This window comes from Musca autumnalis, unplaced genomic scaffold, assembly GCF_047663935.1.
Source record: "Musca autumnalis isolate F117 unplaced genomic scaffold, ASM4766393v1 scaffold_1, whole genome shotgun sequence".
In the NCBI taxonomy this organism is placed as follows: domain Eukaryota; kingdom Metazoa; phylum Arthropoda; class Insecta; order Diptera; family Muscidae; genus Musca; species Musca autumnalis.
Window position 1 is genome coordinate 132878173 of NW_027411644.1, and position 16865 is coordinate 132895037.

The 16865-nt window shown below is 38.1% G+C and overlaps 1 protein-coding gene across 2 annotated transcripts in view; it reads right to left on the reverse strand.

The window, feature by feature from the left end:
- Nucleotides 1-16865, reverse strand: part of eIF4B (eukaryotic translation initiation factor 4B) — a 211767-nt gene that overhangs the window by 114071 nt on the left and 80831 nt on the right. Inside the window, exon 2 of one of the 2 annotated variants that reach the window (XM_073955071.1) lies at nt 14405-15403. In XM_073955071.1, the coding sequence (XP_073811172.1) occupies nt 14405-15403 (999 nt within the window). The remainder of the gene's footprint in view (nt 1-14404; nt 15404-16865) is intronic. The other variant, XM_073955077.1, reaches the window with a different exon arrangement.

Here is a 16865-nt window from a genome sequence, read left to right on the forward strand (position 1 = left end):
TCAGTGAGTCTTCATCATCAACATCATCGGATTATGAAACTCCCCCGCAATCTCCCAGACAGCAATATCAGCAGCAGCCGTTAACACCGCGTAATGCTGTCCCAGTTCCTGAGGATGTAACATTCTTGCAGTTTAACTGCGATGGTCTTCGAACCAAGATAAATGAGATCGTGGACTTTATGAGTCGGAGAAATATTATGGTCGCGGCGATCCAGGAAACGAAGCTGAGCAACAACTGCAGTCTTCGGAGTTGTGATGGATACAACTTGCTTGCATTCCTACTGCACCAGTCTGTCCAGTACAGACCTATCTCGCCTGAGCTAGACTCTAGTGACCCATACGTGGAGTGTATGGGGGTAGCGGTAAGGTGTGGATCCGCCGAGATAGAACTGCTGAATGTATATATCCCGCCGGTCAATAGCTGTGCCCCGCGTTATTTGCCTAACATCAGGCCTCTGTTGCGAGGTGATAACCGGCTGGTCCTAGGGGATTTCAATGCACATCACGAGTTATGGCATTCAGCTCTAGGGAATGACCAGAGAGGAACAGATCTGGCTGAGCAAATAGATAGCTCCACATTGTGCACTGCGAACGAGGACGCACCCACCAGGATTAGAGGAGACTGCCACAGTTCGCCTGACATATCCATCGTGTCACCTGGTCTGACGAATGACGTGACATGGCAACCCGTCATTTCCCTTGGGTCGGACCATCTCCCAATCCTCATCTCCATAAACAGACCACCAGACTTCATAACCTCTGAACGCCGCACTTTCATTAATCATGGAAAAGCGGATTGGCAAGGTTTCAGGGAGTTCACTAATCAACGCTTCAGAGAACTGCCCAGTCCCTCTGATGTTCGGGTAGCAGAGAGGAAGTTCCGAGACATCATCACTGCTGCAGCCGCTCGCTTTATCCCTGCTGGTCGAATACCTGAAATAAGACCCAATTTCCCAGCAGAGGCGACGGGATTAGCTAATGAGAGTGATGAGCTTCGCCGTACGAACCCTAACGACCCCAGAGTCAGGGAACTGACAATGGAAGTCAATAGATTAGTCAGTGAACACAAGCGGAAAAAGTGGCTAGAACATCTGAAGTGCTGCAACGCGATAGGTCGGTCTGTGGTGTCAAGTATCAAAATGAGCGATTGAGTTAGTCGTCGTTGAGCGTTGATCGAGAGCGGACGGTTTTAAGAAAGCCCAAGCATACTACACACATTATTTTTGTATCTTTGTATTTTATTGAAGAATTGCTTTTTATTTTAAATAAACCTAAATTATAAAACAAAAACCATCTTGACAAACTCAGAAGTGGGATCCAGAACAAAAATCCACAAGAAATTTCATCATTTTCGATAACAATTTGCAGAAATAATTGGTAACAAGAATGCAGAAAACACTCAACAAGGCTGAGAAAACAATGTGTTCGTGTGTGTGTAGCAGAGAGCATCAATAAGGAACGACGACCAAAAGTGTAAAAACGCAACATCAGTTATACTCAAAAGTTCGAGTGAGTATTAGGAGATTGCGTAAAGTGCTCATAAGCAGCGAAGGAGAACAACAATCAAAGGAGAATGTACAAAGGTATACTCACAAGTGCGAGTGAGTAAGACAACAATAGTACATCAAGCAGATTGAAACAAGGAATAAAGAGGGGAACCTCAAAGAAAAGAAATTCAAAAAGGAAAAAGTTAACCGAAAAGTAATTTTTTTTGCTGAAATCGTTGCAGGAAAATCGGCAGAATAAGTTCAAGAGTTTTCCAAAGCAACAAGGGATAATTATGAAGGTTAAGTTAAGTCAGCTAAAAGTTGCTGATTTAAACAAATTGTTGATCGAAAAGAATTTAGAACGAACAGGAAATAAGTCTCAGAAAAATGCCAGACTCATGGCTGCCAATGGAAGTGACGAAGTTGAAGTTAAGTCAGATTCTCAGGAGGATTGGCATGGATTCGAGGAAGCCGATGATGTTGAATCTATGAAGAGACAAATGAAAGAACTGAAAGACATAATGATGTCTTTAGCAAGAAGTGTTCAGCAGTTAACCACAATTTCAGCAGAAAGGGCTGTGCCGTCAAACACACGAGTTAATGCAGGGGAGACAGGGCAGCAAGGGACCGCTGAAGTTGATGAAAGAGAAACACTGTCAAGACAGCCAGTTTCAGGAACATCTGGTTGTTTGAAGGATTACATTGTAATGATACCAGATTTCGATCCAATTAAAGTGAATGTTACATCAGTCCAATTTATCGACAAGGTGGAGAAGTTGCAAAGGTTACATGGGTGGTCAGATGAAACAACTCTGTTTGCAGTGCATCATAAAATGAAGGGTGTCGCTAAAATGTGGATAGATGCGTTGCCAGTAGTTGAGACATGGGAAGAGTTCAGGCGACAATTTTTGAATGATTTTCCAAGCCGACTAAGTGTTGCCGATATCCATCGTGAACTTATGGCTAGGAAACGAAACTCTAATGAGTCCTTGGTGGAGTATTACTATGCGATGTTGGCCATAGGGAAAAGAGGAAGTATAGACGACGGGTCGATATTGTCGTACATTATCAACGGTCTCAATGATAGCAGCTTGACAAGAACGCTTTTAGCCATGAACCCGCAGACGTGTAATGAACTACTAAGGTCGTTGGAGAATTTGCCCACACCAACCTATGTAAGGAAATCAAATAAGATGATGAAGAAAGCAAAAGTATGAGTGCATCAGGTGGAGTGGTACCCAAGGGACCGAAATGTTTTAACTGCAATAAATTCGGGCACATATCGACTAGTTGCCCACAGCCATCAAAGAAGCCAAAGTGTAGTAAATGTGCAAAGGTTGGGCACGATGCCTCTCAATGTAAAACCAAAGGATAAACCGTGGCTGCAATGGCAGGAGATTTTAAGGATTACTGCCCACCGGTCATGAAAGATGTTACGGTTAATGGTAAGAAGTATGAAGGTTTTGTGGACACAGGAAGCGACTTCACCCTAATGAGGAAAGGTGTTGTCCCAGAAGGTGTAAGCGTTTTAGCAACATCAAGAAGAATGAAAGGTTTTGGTGGATCCATTATTGAAATTTTGGAAATGTTCGAAACGGAGATCGTCATCGACGAAGAGTCTATTAAGACTACGATTTATGTGGTTCCTAACGATTTGATGTCGTATGATATACTGTTGGGAAGAGACGTGTTGTGTAAATACGACAAAAGGCTTACCATTGAGTATGGAGTTTTAAAGGTGAAGTCAACACTGCCAACCACATATAATGTCGGAGAAGATTTAAGTGCGGAACAAAAAGGAAAGTTGAACCAAATATTGTTGTCATACAAGGATTGTTTTGCTGAAGATCTTGACAAGCTTGGAAGGTGTAAAAGTACCCAAATGGAGATTAGTTTATCTACAGACAAGCCTATTGTTGGTAAGCGATATCAAGTGCCATTTTCCCAAAGACAAATTCTGTCAGACATAATCGACAAGTTGCTGCGATGTCATATTATTCGCCCAAGTGAATCGCCATATGCTTCTTCAGTCCTATTGGTCAAGAAGGCGAACGGTGAAAGTCGCATGTGTACGGACTATAGAGCGTTAAACGAAGTAACCATCAAGAAGCAATATTCAATGCCGGTGGTAGAAGAACAACTTTCGTTATTATCCGGAAATAAGTACTTCACGACATTAGACATGACGTCAGGATATTACCAGATACCTGTCAAAGAAGAATCCAAGAAATTCACAGCTTTTATAACACCAGACGGTCTTTACGAGTACAATGTAATGCCTTTCGGACTAACAAATGCTCCCATGGTTTTCCAGGAAATGATAACGCAGATAATACGTAAGTTGAAACATCGAAGAAACATCATAAGCTACGTGGATGAGGTGATAATTCCGTCCAAGACAATAGACGAAGGTCTTCAGATATTGGAAGAGTTCCTAACCGCTATTAGAGAAGAAGGCTTAACGCTAAGACCAACTAAATGCACGTTCCTTCAGGAAAGCGTCAGTTTTCTTGGACATACGGTAAGTGCTTATTGTATACGACCTGGCGAAGAGAAAACAAAATGTATTAAAGAACTTCCAAGACCTGAAAATGTATCAGATGTGCGCAAGTTTATTGGCATTACTAATTTCTTCCGCAAGTTTGTCCCGAAATATAGTCAACTAGCAATGACATTAACAAGATTAATGAAAAAGGACGTAGTATTTAAATGGGAAGAACCGGAAGAGAATGCATTTGTTGATATTTCATATACATCATATGTGCTTGGGAACCCTGCTATTAGAATACCTGGATAAATAACAATAATATTAGATGTGGCAACATTGTTCTTATATACAAATGCAACAGTATTCACGCATACTCATTTATGTTCTCTTTTCTCTCATTTATTGCATTTTATATTGTCTGCCATATTACATGTGTCACACATATCATCCATCATTGTACATAATACATAATTTACTTTTGTAACGTTTAGTTAGTTGTCTTACATCTTTCCTTCAATAAAGAACTGAATTATAAAATAGAAAACGATCCTCGTGCCTCCACATACATTTTCTACAGGTTATGGGCCTATGCGTTCGCATTTAAAGCATAGCCGACCAAGAAGAGCGAGCGCTTAAATTGTTTATGTGTGGGTAAAATTACACTGACAGAACAGAACAGGGTGATGATTTCCATATTGAGTATGAAATGACTAAAATTAAAAATAATATACAGTGAATCACAGTCAAAAGTATCCACTTCAGTTTCATTTATTAAAACTGCGATTGCTAAGAATTGATTAATGATAGTGATTTCGTTCTTTTTATATTTGTACATTAGGGTCTTAACTTAAATATAATAAAATAAAATTAACGAAATTCGGGTAAATTTAGATAAAAAAATAAAAATTGTTAAACAACATCGATTTCTACCTCACAGTGAAAATTATCCACTCATATTTTTTTCGCACATTTCCCGTCATTAAATGATATTATGTATGCGTATTATAATGACGCCTAAGGTAAGATGGATATATGTACATTTTTTATTGTTGCATTGCAGACGAGGCGTTCTGCGTCATTAAAAATATTAATACAAAACAAAAAATCATTTTCAAATTCTTCCCTCCACATATTTGCTGTACAACTGCAAAATCTTTTCAGTGTACCCAAAAAAACAAATAAAGCGGCATCAACCTGCTTGCATGACATTCAGTACAAAACTGAAGTAAAAAAATCAAAACATTTGCTCTCTTACTTTGCGTTCGGGTCGCGTGTGTGTGATTTGCCGAAAAACTTCGTAACCATATCAATACCAACGAACGGGTTTGATTTAAAGAGGATTTGTTGTCGCTGTTTCTTGAAGAATTGAAATAAATATTCTTGGTGCCTGGATTCTGCAAATTTTGTTCACAATTGACAAATTTTTATTGTGAAATTTATCGTGGATATTTACTCGATTGGCGAGAATCATGGCTGACTCAAAATTGTTGTTCACAAAGTTGAACAGAGATAATTATGAGTTGTGTAAATATAGAATGCAGCTGTTGTTAAAGAAGGAAAAGGTATGGGATGTTGTCAGTGAACCTGTTCCGGTGACTCCTGATGAAAAGTGGAAGGAGCGTGACACTGAGGCAACAATTCTGATTGGATTAGCTGTTGAAGAAAGTGAAGTTCATCGTATTGCAAATTGTGCAAATGCAAAAACAGCTTGGGACACACTTAAATCGTATCACGAAAAATCTTCATTGAGTAATAAGGTGAAACTTATGAGAAATATTTGTGAACTCAAATTACAACCTGGGGAAGATATGGATTCTCACATAACAAAAATGAAGATAATGTTTTCAAAGTTGCAATCGTTAGGTGAAAATTTGTCAGAGTCGTGGATTATTTCTATGCTGTTGAGTAGCCTGCCTGCTACATATGACACACTTATAACTGCTCTTGAAGTTAGAGATGAGAAAGATCTTACAATGACTGTTGTGGAGAATAAATTATTGGAAGAGCATGATAAACTAAAGAAAAGGCAAGCCGGTGAAGACTCTGTATTGAAAACAACGAATAAAGTTGTAAACAAAAAGAAAATTATTTGTCACCATTGCCACGGTGTTGGGCACATAAGGAGAAATTGGTGGAAGTTAAAAAATAAGCAATCGGATCAACACAAAGCAAAAATTGCACAAGAAAATTTAGATGTGAAGAATGCGTGTTTCATCATGAACGGTGCTGAAGGTGAATGGGTTGTTGATTCTGGAGCGACGTGCCATATTTGCAGTGCAAAAGATCAATTTATGGAACTGGATACATCATGGCGTGAAAAGGTTACAATTGCAAATGGTGATGCTGTTTATTCGAATGGTAAAGGAGTGTGCAAAATTAAAATGATGAATAATAAAGGCGCTGAAGTGGTCATCACTGTTGAAGATGTTCTCTTCATTCCATCATTTAAAGGAAATTTACTTTCAGTGAAGAGATTGTCGACTTGAGGTTATACTTTTACATTTACTGGTAATATTTGCAAAATAAGCAACGATAAGGGCGTGCAAATCGGTTTGGCAGATTTGGTCAACAATTTGTACCAATTGCGTTGTAAACGTACCGAAAAGGCAAATGTTATTACTTGCAAAATTGATCGTTGCCAACATTATTACCATAAATTATTTGGACACCGAGACATCAGTGCTGTTAAATCAATGCAAGTTGGTAAGCTGGAAAATATTTTTAATATTGTGGATTGCGGCGTAAGAAAGACTTGTGAGGTATGTACCAAATGTAAATTGACTCAAAACCCCTTTCCAAAAATGTCAAAGTCAAGAACTGGGGAAGTGTTGGAAGTTATCCACACAGACGTTTGTGGACCCATGCAAACAATAACACCTCGAAAGAAGAAACATGTGTTGACATTTATTGATGATTATAGCCGTTACACCGTTATATACCTGTTACATGAAAAATCTGAAGTATTCCCAAAATTGAAGGAGTTTGTTGAAATGGTGAAAAATAAATTTGGAAGGTATCCCAAATGTTTTAGATGGGATAACGGTGGGGAATATAAATCCAAACATATGGCTGATTTTCTAAGTAGTCGTGGCATAAAATCTCAGTTCACTGTCCCCTATTGCCCACAACAAAATGGCGTGGCTGAACGAAAAAATCGGTATTTGATCGAAATGGCCCGATGGCTTCTGGAAGAAGCTGAATTACCAAAACAGTATTGGGGTGAAGCAGTCATGTGTGCAAATTATCTGCAAAATAGATTGATTTCAAATTCCGTTCCGTGTACACCGTATGAAAGGTGGGAAGGTTCAAAACCAAATATTGAAAATTTAAATATTTTTGGAACAAAGGCTTATGTTTTGATACCCCATGTGCAAAGAAAGAAGTTGGATAATAAATCAAAGCTGTTAACCTTCATGGGATATGACGAAGAAAGCAGAGGATTGCGGTTTGTTGATACTGCTACCAATAAAGTGACAATAAGCAGAGATTTTAGATTTGTGAATTCAAATGAAAGTGTTGAGGCCAAAGGCGATAAAGTCAAACAACCCAGTCAACTAGAAATCGACGTTTTGTCAAAAAGGGAAATAGGTGAGAAAGATTCTGATGACGTCATGAACTCTCGTGGTGATTCGTGCTGTAGTTTGAGCAGCGATTTGGAATATTTTTCTGATGATGAAGAAGAAGAGGTCCCTACTACAAGTAATGTTAATCAAAACGAAAATGTCCTACGTAGATCATCAAGAAGAAATAAAGGTGTTCGTCCTGCTCGATACTCAGCATGTGTCATGGAATCCGAATCAATTATCGAACCAAAGACTTATAAGGAAGCCGTTTTGTCGAAACAAAAAGAAAAGTGGTCTGTTGCGATGCAGGAGGAGATGGATTCTATGTTAAAAAATGATACTTGGGAGTTGGTTACTAAACCTGAAAATGCTAATGTGATTGGATGTAAATGGATTTACAAATTAAAAACTAATAGCGATGGCAAAATTCAACGCTATAAAGCTCGCCTTGTTGCAAAGGGATTCAATCAGAAATACGGAACTGATTATGATGAAGTATTCGCACCTGTAACACGGCAATCAACGTTTCGTATATTACTTTCTATTGCTGGACAAAAGAACATGCAAATTCATCATATGGACGTAAAGTGTGCATTCCTAAATGGAAAACTGAAGGAGACCATTTATATGGCGCAACCACCTGGTTTTGTGGAAGGCGATTCAAACAAGGTTTGTAAGCTGAAGAAAAGCATTTACGGTTTGAAGCAAGCAGCAAATGTTTGGAACAATGCTATTAATGATATTTTGATTAATAATGGTTTTTCGAGAAGGCTGATTCCTGCTGTTACACCAAAATCATCAATGGGGAAGAATTATTTATATTGCTGTATGTTGATGATTTGTTGGTTGCTTCGAGAAATGAAAATTTGATTGCGGATGTTGGTAAAATGTTGAATAATCATTTTGAAACCAAGAATCTCGGTCCAGTGTCAAAATTTTTTGGGAATTGAAGTCAAGAGGACAAGCAGAGGTGAATTTCTAATTGGCCAGAAAACGTACATCAATGAGGTAATTAACAAATTTGGACTTCAAGATTCTAAAATTGCAAAGTATCCGTTAGAACCATCATATGGAAAAATAAATTCTGATCCGTTGTTAAGAAATAATGAATATCAAAGTCTGTTGGGTCACTTGCTGTATGTTGCTGTTAACACCCGTCCAGATATTGCGGCAAGTATATCCATTTTATCAAAGAAAATAAGTTGTCCTTCGCAAGAAGATTGGATTGAGCTGAAGCGTGTGGCGAAATATCTTAAAGGAACAATTGATATGTACTTGAAACTTAGTTGTGAGACTGATACACCGAACACGTTGATCGGATACGCTGATGCAAACTGGGCTGAATGCAGAATTGACCGGAAAAGTAACTCTGGATATTTGTTTTTATTAAATGGTTGTGCAATCAGCTGGGCTTGTAAAAAGCAAACACTTGTTTCTTTGTCTACAACTGAAACTGAATTTATCGCGCTGTCAGAAGCTGCAAAAGAAGCGAAGTGGTTGAGAAACGTTCTAGCAGATTTCGGATGTCAACAAGTTCAACCGATGAAAATTTACGAAGACAACAGAAGTTGCTTAAACTTGATAAAGGAGGAGAAGTTAAGTAACAGAACAAAACATATTGACACAAAATATTACTTCGTAAAAGATTATATTGATAAAAAGGTCATCGATTGTAATTATCGCCAGTCCGAAGAAATACTTGCAGATATGCTGACTAAACCACTACCTTTGTCAAAGCTGGAGAAATTTAGAACATTGCCACAAGTCGTGTACAATTGAGGAGGAGTGTTGATATTTCCAATTGTACATCATATGTGCTTGGGAACCCTGCTATGAGAATACCTGGATAAATAACAATAATATTAGATGTGGCAACATTGTTCTTATATACAAATGCAACAGTATTCACGCATACTCATTTATGTTCTCTCTTCTCTTATTTATTGCATTTTATATTGTCTGCCATATTACATGTGTCACACATATCATCCATCATTGTACATAATACATAATTTACTTTTGTAACGTTTAGTTAGTTGTCTTACATCTTTCCTTCAATAAAGAACTGAATTATAAAATAGAAAACGATCCTCGTGCCTCCACATTCATTTTCTACAGCATTTGTCTTGCTTAAGAATAAAATAACAACACAACCAGTTCTGGCACTGTTTGAACCTAACAAGGAACATGAAGTACATACAGACTAGGCCGGGGCGATTTGAAAACCTTAATGGGCCCTTCGCGTTTCTGATTCCTGGGATTGAACTGAGCAAAAAAATCTACTGGACCATATATCTACGATGAAAATCGAGCCTCCCGATTTTGACTTTAAGTTCTTTATCTACGTTTTTTTGAACACACAAAGACAAAAATTGTAAACGGGCATATCTTATTTTTTTCACAACGGATTTCTTTTGGTCCTTCTTCCTTTTAAAGGAGTGAATAATATCTTGTGAATAAGCTATTATTGTTTTAAATCGGTTAACAAATGGCTAAGTTATAGTGGTTTATGTCTGAAAAACCCCACAAAAAACCTATAAAGGAATTTCTCATAATTTTCAAAATAAATATTGAATAAAACAAAAAAACATATTTATGAAAATTATGAGAAATTCCTTTATAGGTTTTTTGTGGGGGATCTCAATGGTTTGGCTGTTATATGCCAAAATATCCAAAAAACGTCAATAAAAAACTTAAAGTCAAAATCGGGAGGCTAGATTTTCACGGTAGATATATGGTCCAGTGGACTTTTTTGCTCAGTTCAATCCCAGGAATCAGAAACGCTAAGGGCTCATTAAGGTTTTTTCCTTCCACACAAATCGCCCCACCCTAATACAGATGCTTGTTCTATAGGTTTGTCTGGAATATTGTTCCAACGTGAAGGTGAGGAATTCAGTCCAGTTTTCTACTACAGTCGAAAGTGTACGGAGAATGAAAATAAATACGCGAGTCATGAACTCGAGGTACTAGCAAAAGTCGAAACGCTGGAAAGGTTCAGAATCTATTTGAAGGGAAAGTGTTTTAAAATCGTCACGGATTGCAATTCTATTGCAACAACCAAGGCAACGTCCCCATTACCCCCTCGTATTGCTAGATGGTGGTTCAAATTGCAGGAGTTTGATTTTACCGTCATTCATCGATCTGGTGCAAAGATGACTCATGTGGATGGTATGAGCAGATATCCAACTTTACCATCAAGTCAATCCCGAACTGTGGCCGAAAATGTTTTTGCACTCACAACAGATATAAACGACTGGGTTTATCAACTGCAAATGTCTGATAGCAAGCTCAATCATGTTTTCGATGTCATCAACGGTCACAAACAAGTTGAGGCGAACGATGAAAAGCAAATCAAGACGGATTATGTTGTAGAGAATGGAAGCTTATTCCGCAAAGTTGATAATGGGAAAAGGTTAGTAATTCCGGAAAGAGTTCGATGGCGAATTACTAAAGCGTGTCATGATGACTTGGGACACTTCAGTCTAGAGAAAACTATTCAAAGACTTCAACGGGATTTCTGGTTCCCGAGAATGAGACGTTATGTAAAATCTTATATTCAGTCATGTCCGGAATGTTGCTACAACAAGGTCAAAGGAGGTAAGCCAGAAGGTGAACTACATATTGAGGAGGTATTGCCAATTCCATTCAGAAGTATCAACATCGACCACATGGGTCCATTCCCTAAAAGTAAGAAAGGAAACCAGTACGTCCTAGTGATTGTTTGCTCGTTCAGTAAATACACAATAATCAAGCCCACGAGAAATACAAAAACTACCCCTGTTATAACAGCTTTGCAAGATGTAATGTCAGTATTTGGACAACCACGAAGAATTGTATCGGATAAGGGAACGGCGTTCACATCAAAGGAGTTCCAACAGTTTGTGGAATCGAATGGAATCCAGCATGTGCAAACCGCAGTTCGAACACCGCGAGCCAATGGTCAAGCCGAACGGGCCAACCAAACAGTTTTAAATTCTCTGAAATGTCTAACGGATGTTACAAAAGAATGGGACACCAAGATACCAACGATTCAATGGAGTATAAATTCGCAGCCGAATGCTACTACGAAGTTCAGTCCGAACGACCTAATATTCAACTTTAGCTTGAGAGATGTCAGTTGTAATCGAATCATCCAGGCGCATGGGGATGAGCAACGAGATAATTATGATATAACGGTAATCAGAGAACAGGCGGCTTCTAACATCAACCTCCAAAAGGAAAAGTGGAAAGAAAGGTTTGACAGTCGTCATTCCAAACCTACTCAGTACAAGGAAGGCGATTTGTGGTCATAGATACGGTACCACAACCTACAGGAGAATCGCATAAGTTAGATGCGCGGTATAAGGGACCATATGTCGTGACAAAGATCATTGGAAATGATCGTTATCTGGTAGAGGACTTGCCCGATTTAAGTTTGAAGCAAAGGAGATATTGCGGAGTTATGTCAACGGACCATATGAAGCCCTGGTGCTATAGTGATCCGAATCTAGAAGTCGATGATAAATCCGATGATAGTTCGTCCAGGAGAGACGAAGAGTCAGGAGAGGCCGAATTGTCAAGTATCAAAATGAGCGATTGAGTTATTCGTCGTTGAGCGTTGATCGAGAGCGGACGGTTTTAAGAAAGCCCAAGCATACTACACACATTATTTTTGTATATTTGTATTTTATTGAAGAATTGCTTTTTATTTTAAGTAAACCTAAATTATAAAACAAAAACCATCTTGACAGTGGTAAGTTGTGCGGCGCCAGCGTGGTTTGCTAACGTAAGTGATACGCAATGGGATAAACTACAAATCTGTCAGAATGCTGCCCTGAGAACAGCTACAGGGTGTCACCTCATGTCTGCAGTGGACCAGTTATATGAGGAGACAAAGATCCTTCCTGTGAGTCGTCACAACAGGATGTTGACGATGCAGTACTTGCTTGGATGCTATAGGCAAGACCACCCAAATCACCATCTGGTGGATATGCCTGAACCCCCAGGCAAATTAGGGAGGATTATAGAGATCTAGAGAGAGAGGTCCAAAGATATAAAAGAGAACCTCTAGATCAACGTGCATACCAGGCAGGTTTAAGAGACATTCATACTGATGCGGTTGCAGAGGCTCTGGCAGCCTACAGTGTGAATATAGTCCTCGAAGATCATCAACCACCCGTGGCAGCGGAAGAACAGCAACTGCCAAGACAAACGGGAGTCGTGTTGGCGCAACTTAGATCTGGTTGGTGCAGCCGCCTCAATTCTTACTGAGCCAGGATTGATGGCACGCGGAATATCTGCCCAGCATGTGGCACCGGTCCTCATACTACGCAGCACCTGTTTAACTGCCCAGCCAACCCGACTGACTTAACTCCTCTCTCTCTCTCTTTGGATTAATCCAATTCAGGTGGCGTCCTTTCTGAGCTTGGAGCTGGAGGCAGAGCCGAATCAATGAAATAAAGATTTACATGTACTTGTAGAAGCTGCTACAACAACAACACACTGGGCGATGTTCTGGCGCAGTAAGCAGCAACATACCTATCGCTGTGATCCCGTGTGCGACTAATGCCAGACCACCCACGAATATTTTTATGCGGCACCCCCCTAAAGTGTTTAGTTTTGTTAGATTTTAAGATTGCCAAATTTTGAGTACAATCGGAATATATTAACTCGAGTTCAAAGTTTCCATGGGCCCTATCCGACATCGATGGAATTGAAAACCAGTCTGGTGTCACATAGTCGGCAACGTCCCGAGTATAGCCTTTGCTCACTGGTTTTATTTTATAACAAAATTTTAGACATTTATGCACTGTTTTTTATCTTTGGAAGAATGATGTCGTTGTTTGTTTGGTACCTACAAATTGGCTTGCTTGTAGGGATCTCTAAGCAACTGCTTGTAAAATGTATCGAACGGAGTGCCCTTTTCACTACTCAATTGAACTGCATCCGGATGCAATTCAAATGTGAGAAATGGATGTTAATCGTTGGATCGCATCCAAATGCTGTTAAAATGTAAAAATCTGAGTGCCTTTTCATGACTCCGCATCCGAATGCGGTTAAAAACATGCCGTGAAAGAACTAGTCTACATTGCACTTTTTCCAATTCATTTTGCTGGGAAACAAACGCAAACTATTGCTCTGTTCCAGAACCTGCATGAAGCTACTATTTTTTACTACGATAACATTTTTTTCCTTAATGTTATCGGAAAAAATATTAAAAAAAATAGTAGATTCTTGCAGTACTTGAACATACCATAAGTGTGAATTTCGAGACAGCTTCACCTATAATATAATTTGTTATTCATGCACATTCATGTACATTCATGTACATATGTATGTGTTTATTGTGCTATGTGGAGCATCACTCCAATTAATGTTTTTTTTCTGTTAAGTTAAATATCCTGCTATTTTGTCGATTTCTAAAATGAGGGTTTTTGACCTGGAATTGGACAGAATAAATCAATTGAAAATTGAAATTATTGTGCCTATAATTAAGCGTTCTTTCATTGAAATACCCTATGACCTGCGCATTTTTTCTCAATCGAATAATGCATGTATTTGGTTTAAAGCTCATGCAATACTACTCGACGTAGAACATCACCTTTTGAATGAACGTATTTATAAATTAATCTTCTCTCGGATTTTTGTAAATTGTTTTAAATCGGATTCATATTTTCCTTGAATTTTCTTGCGGCTGAGGAGCCAATATGTTAGGGATATTAAATATATAATATGTATTTTTGGCCTGCATGGCATTGTTTATACTATGAAATAAAAAATAAAAAATGCAGTGTATACTGTATGGATAATATAGGATGCTATCTTACATTTTACATTTCAAGGATACAATACAATCCAAATAAAGTTTACAATATATAAAAATTTACCTTTTTTTTCCTCGTCTCCCTTTCTCCAATTCGATGTCGTTGATACAGTTTTGGCAGTATTTTCCATATTCATCTTTTCTACACTCTTTGTTAAGATATCACAATCTTTTTGTTTGGATTCCTGTTTTCGTATGTCAGCTAAACGTTTCTCAATTTCTAAATCCCTTGCGGTGGTGTCAACAGGTTTTGCGGATCCAAAAATTTTTTCCGTTGACTTTTTCTCATCAACTTTTGGTTCGCCTTTGTTTAAAATAATGTCCGGTTCGGGTAGTGGCAATGTACGTGGCTTCAAATTAAGTCGTGGTCGCTCCATTGTTGTGTTGATTTTATTCTCAGAGTGAAAAGGCGCAGTATTGCCACTTCTACTAGTATGATTTTGAGAACGCCAGGAGCTTCCAGTAGCAGAGGAATTTTGTGACCTATCATTCCCTCGGTCATTAAAATCATTTCTTGGCTTTTGACGTCTCCAATCCCTGCTGTCTTCCTCATTATGTGTTTCATAATTTCTTCTTGATCCTTGTTTTGAATTGTGGTCGCTGTCATTAGATAACTCTATTCTAATTCGACGTCCTTTAATAGAAGGATCTGGCAAACTTAGAGCTTGAATTAAATCATCTCTAGTTTCAAATTCAATGTACCCGTATCCTCGAAGTCTACCGGATTCCCCATCTTCCCTTGGAAGACGGACGGATAATATATTAGTGTTATTAAAAAAATCGTACACGTCATCATCGGTTGTGTCAAATGGTAAATTAGTTGCATATGCTATAAAGGGAGGCTTATATGGGACATTACTGTGATCAAAAACTCTACTTGCACGAGGGGCTGTTGGAAGTTGACAGACTAAAGTAAGTACACTGCCTCCATCGTCACTGTCTTCTCCATCTATATTTCGTAAATTTTTTGCAACTTGGGTTACACCCAACGGCGGTTGTTCTCCATCGGATAAGAACGACTGCAAGGTTAACACAGTTCCCTTTGTTTTCTTGTTCTTCTTTCCTAAAAAATAAAAAGCAATTGTCAATGACTAATATACAGTGTACAAAAAGGAAAATTTTCACATTCGGATTTTAGTAGGCTGTAAGTCAGGAACCTCTTAGTACTAAAATCAGTTTTTATTTTACAATACGAAATGACCAAATTTTCGGAGCAAGTTGAATATTTTCATTAAACTCGGGACCAAATTTTTTACAGTTAGGTCTCGTCACCCTGATCATAAATATATAAAACATTTATTGCGGAAGCAAATGCTTTCCGAGATGTGGGCCTTTGTAGGGTTTTCGGTTTTCGGGAATTAGAGAAAATCACTTTTCCCGGGAATCCGAGATTAACGGATATGGATCTTTCCATATACATACATAATTATATGAACTGCATACCGGTTCCAATTAAACCCATTTGTAAGAGGTCCAGAGCCAAATTTTCAGAGAATTCCGTTTCGAAAAATGGCTGACGCGATTTCGCTCTATCCAGCAGAAAGAAAAAAATTATGGAAAAATGCATAGGTTTGGGTTACAATTACATTTTCGTGAAAGCGTGTTTCACTCCCTTGCAAATGTCATCGGTGATTCACCTAAATTTTCATAGATGACATGTCACTTGCACCCATGCACTATAGGTAATTTGCCCAGTTTTTGAGGCAAAAAGTCGGTTTTGCAACTTTTAATAATAATAATTTTTTAGTTGGCATTGAAAAAAGAACATGTCAAAATATATTAATATGAATGATATTTTTGAAAATATCATCATTATCGCGGTTTAAATTGCAGTCAAAGTGAGAATTTCGAAGAAAAACTAAAAAAATATATTGTGAGGCACATTTCAATGTATTTAAAACCGCGGAAAAATAAACCAAATATAAATATATGCAAAATGTAATAGATTGGCAATTGCGAGAGGAATTTATTTAATATATAATATAGTTAAAACATTTTTGGTAGCGACTAAAAAAACTCAAAAAGTCAGAAATAAATATATTTTTCTTAAACTCACTTCATATAGACTTATACTAAATTGGCCGTGTTTGGCCGTGATTTTGCCACCTAGAACACGTTACTGAAAGTGTTCTGCTTTCGTATTACTAGGTTTCAAAACCCGATTTTACCCGTTTTGATATATATGAGATTTTGTTAGGTTACTTCTCAATAAAAAGTCTTAATATTGTGGAAGTTTGGTTTGAGGAAATTAATAATAAATATAAAAAATATTGTTGTTCACAATTTCATTGCAAGTAAAATAAGTAATGGCGACGAATTGTTCGGTATATCCGTGGTTTTCTATAAACGGTGCGGCAGTAGTAAGCTTTATTTTATCTCTCTTTTACATATTAATCATTGATACGGCTTAAAGGAGAACTAAACTCGTATTTATTTACATATATTCAAAAATATACAAAACTGTAGTAACAATTCGTTGGAAAATCTACTCGCGGGGACAAAATTTTTGTTACTTACTACCGTGA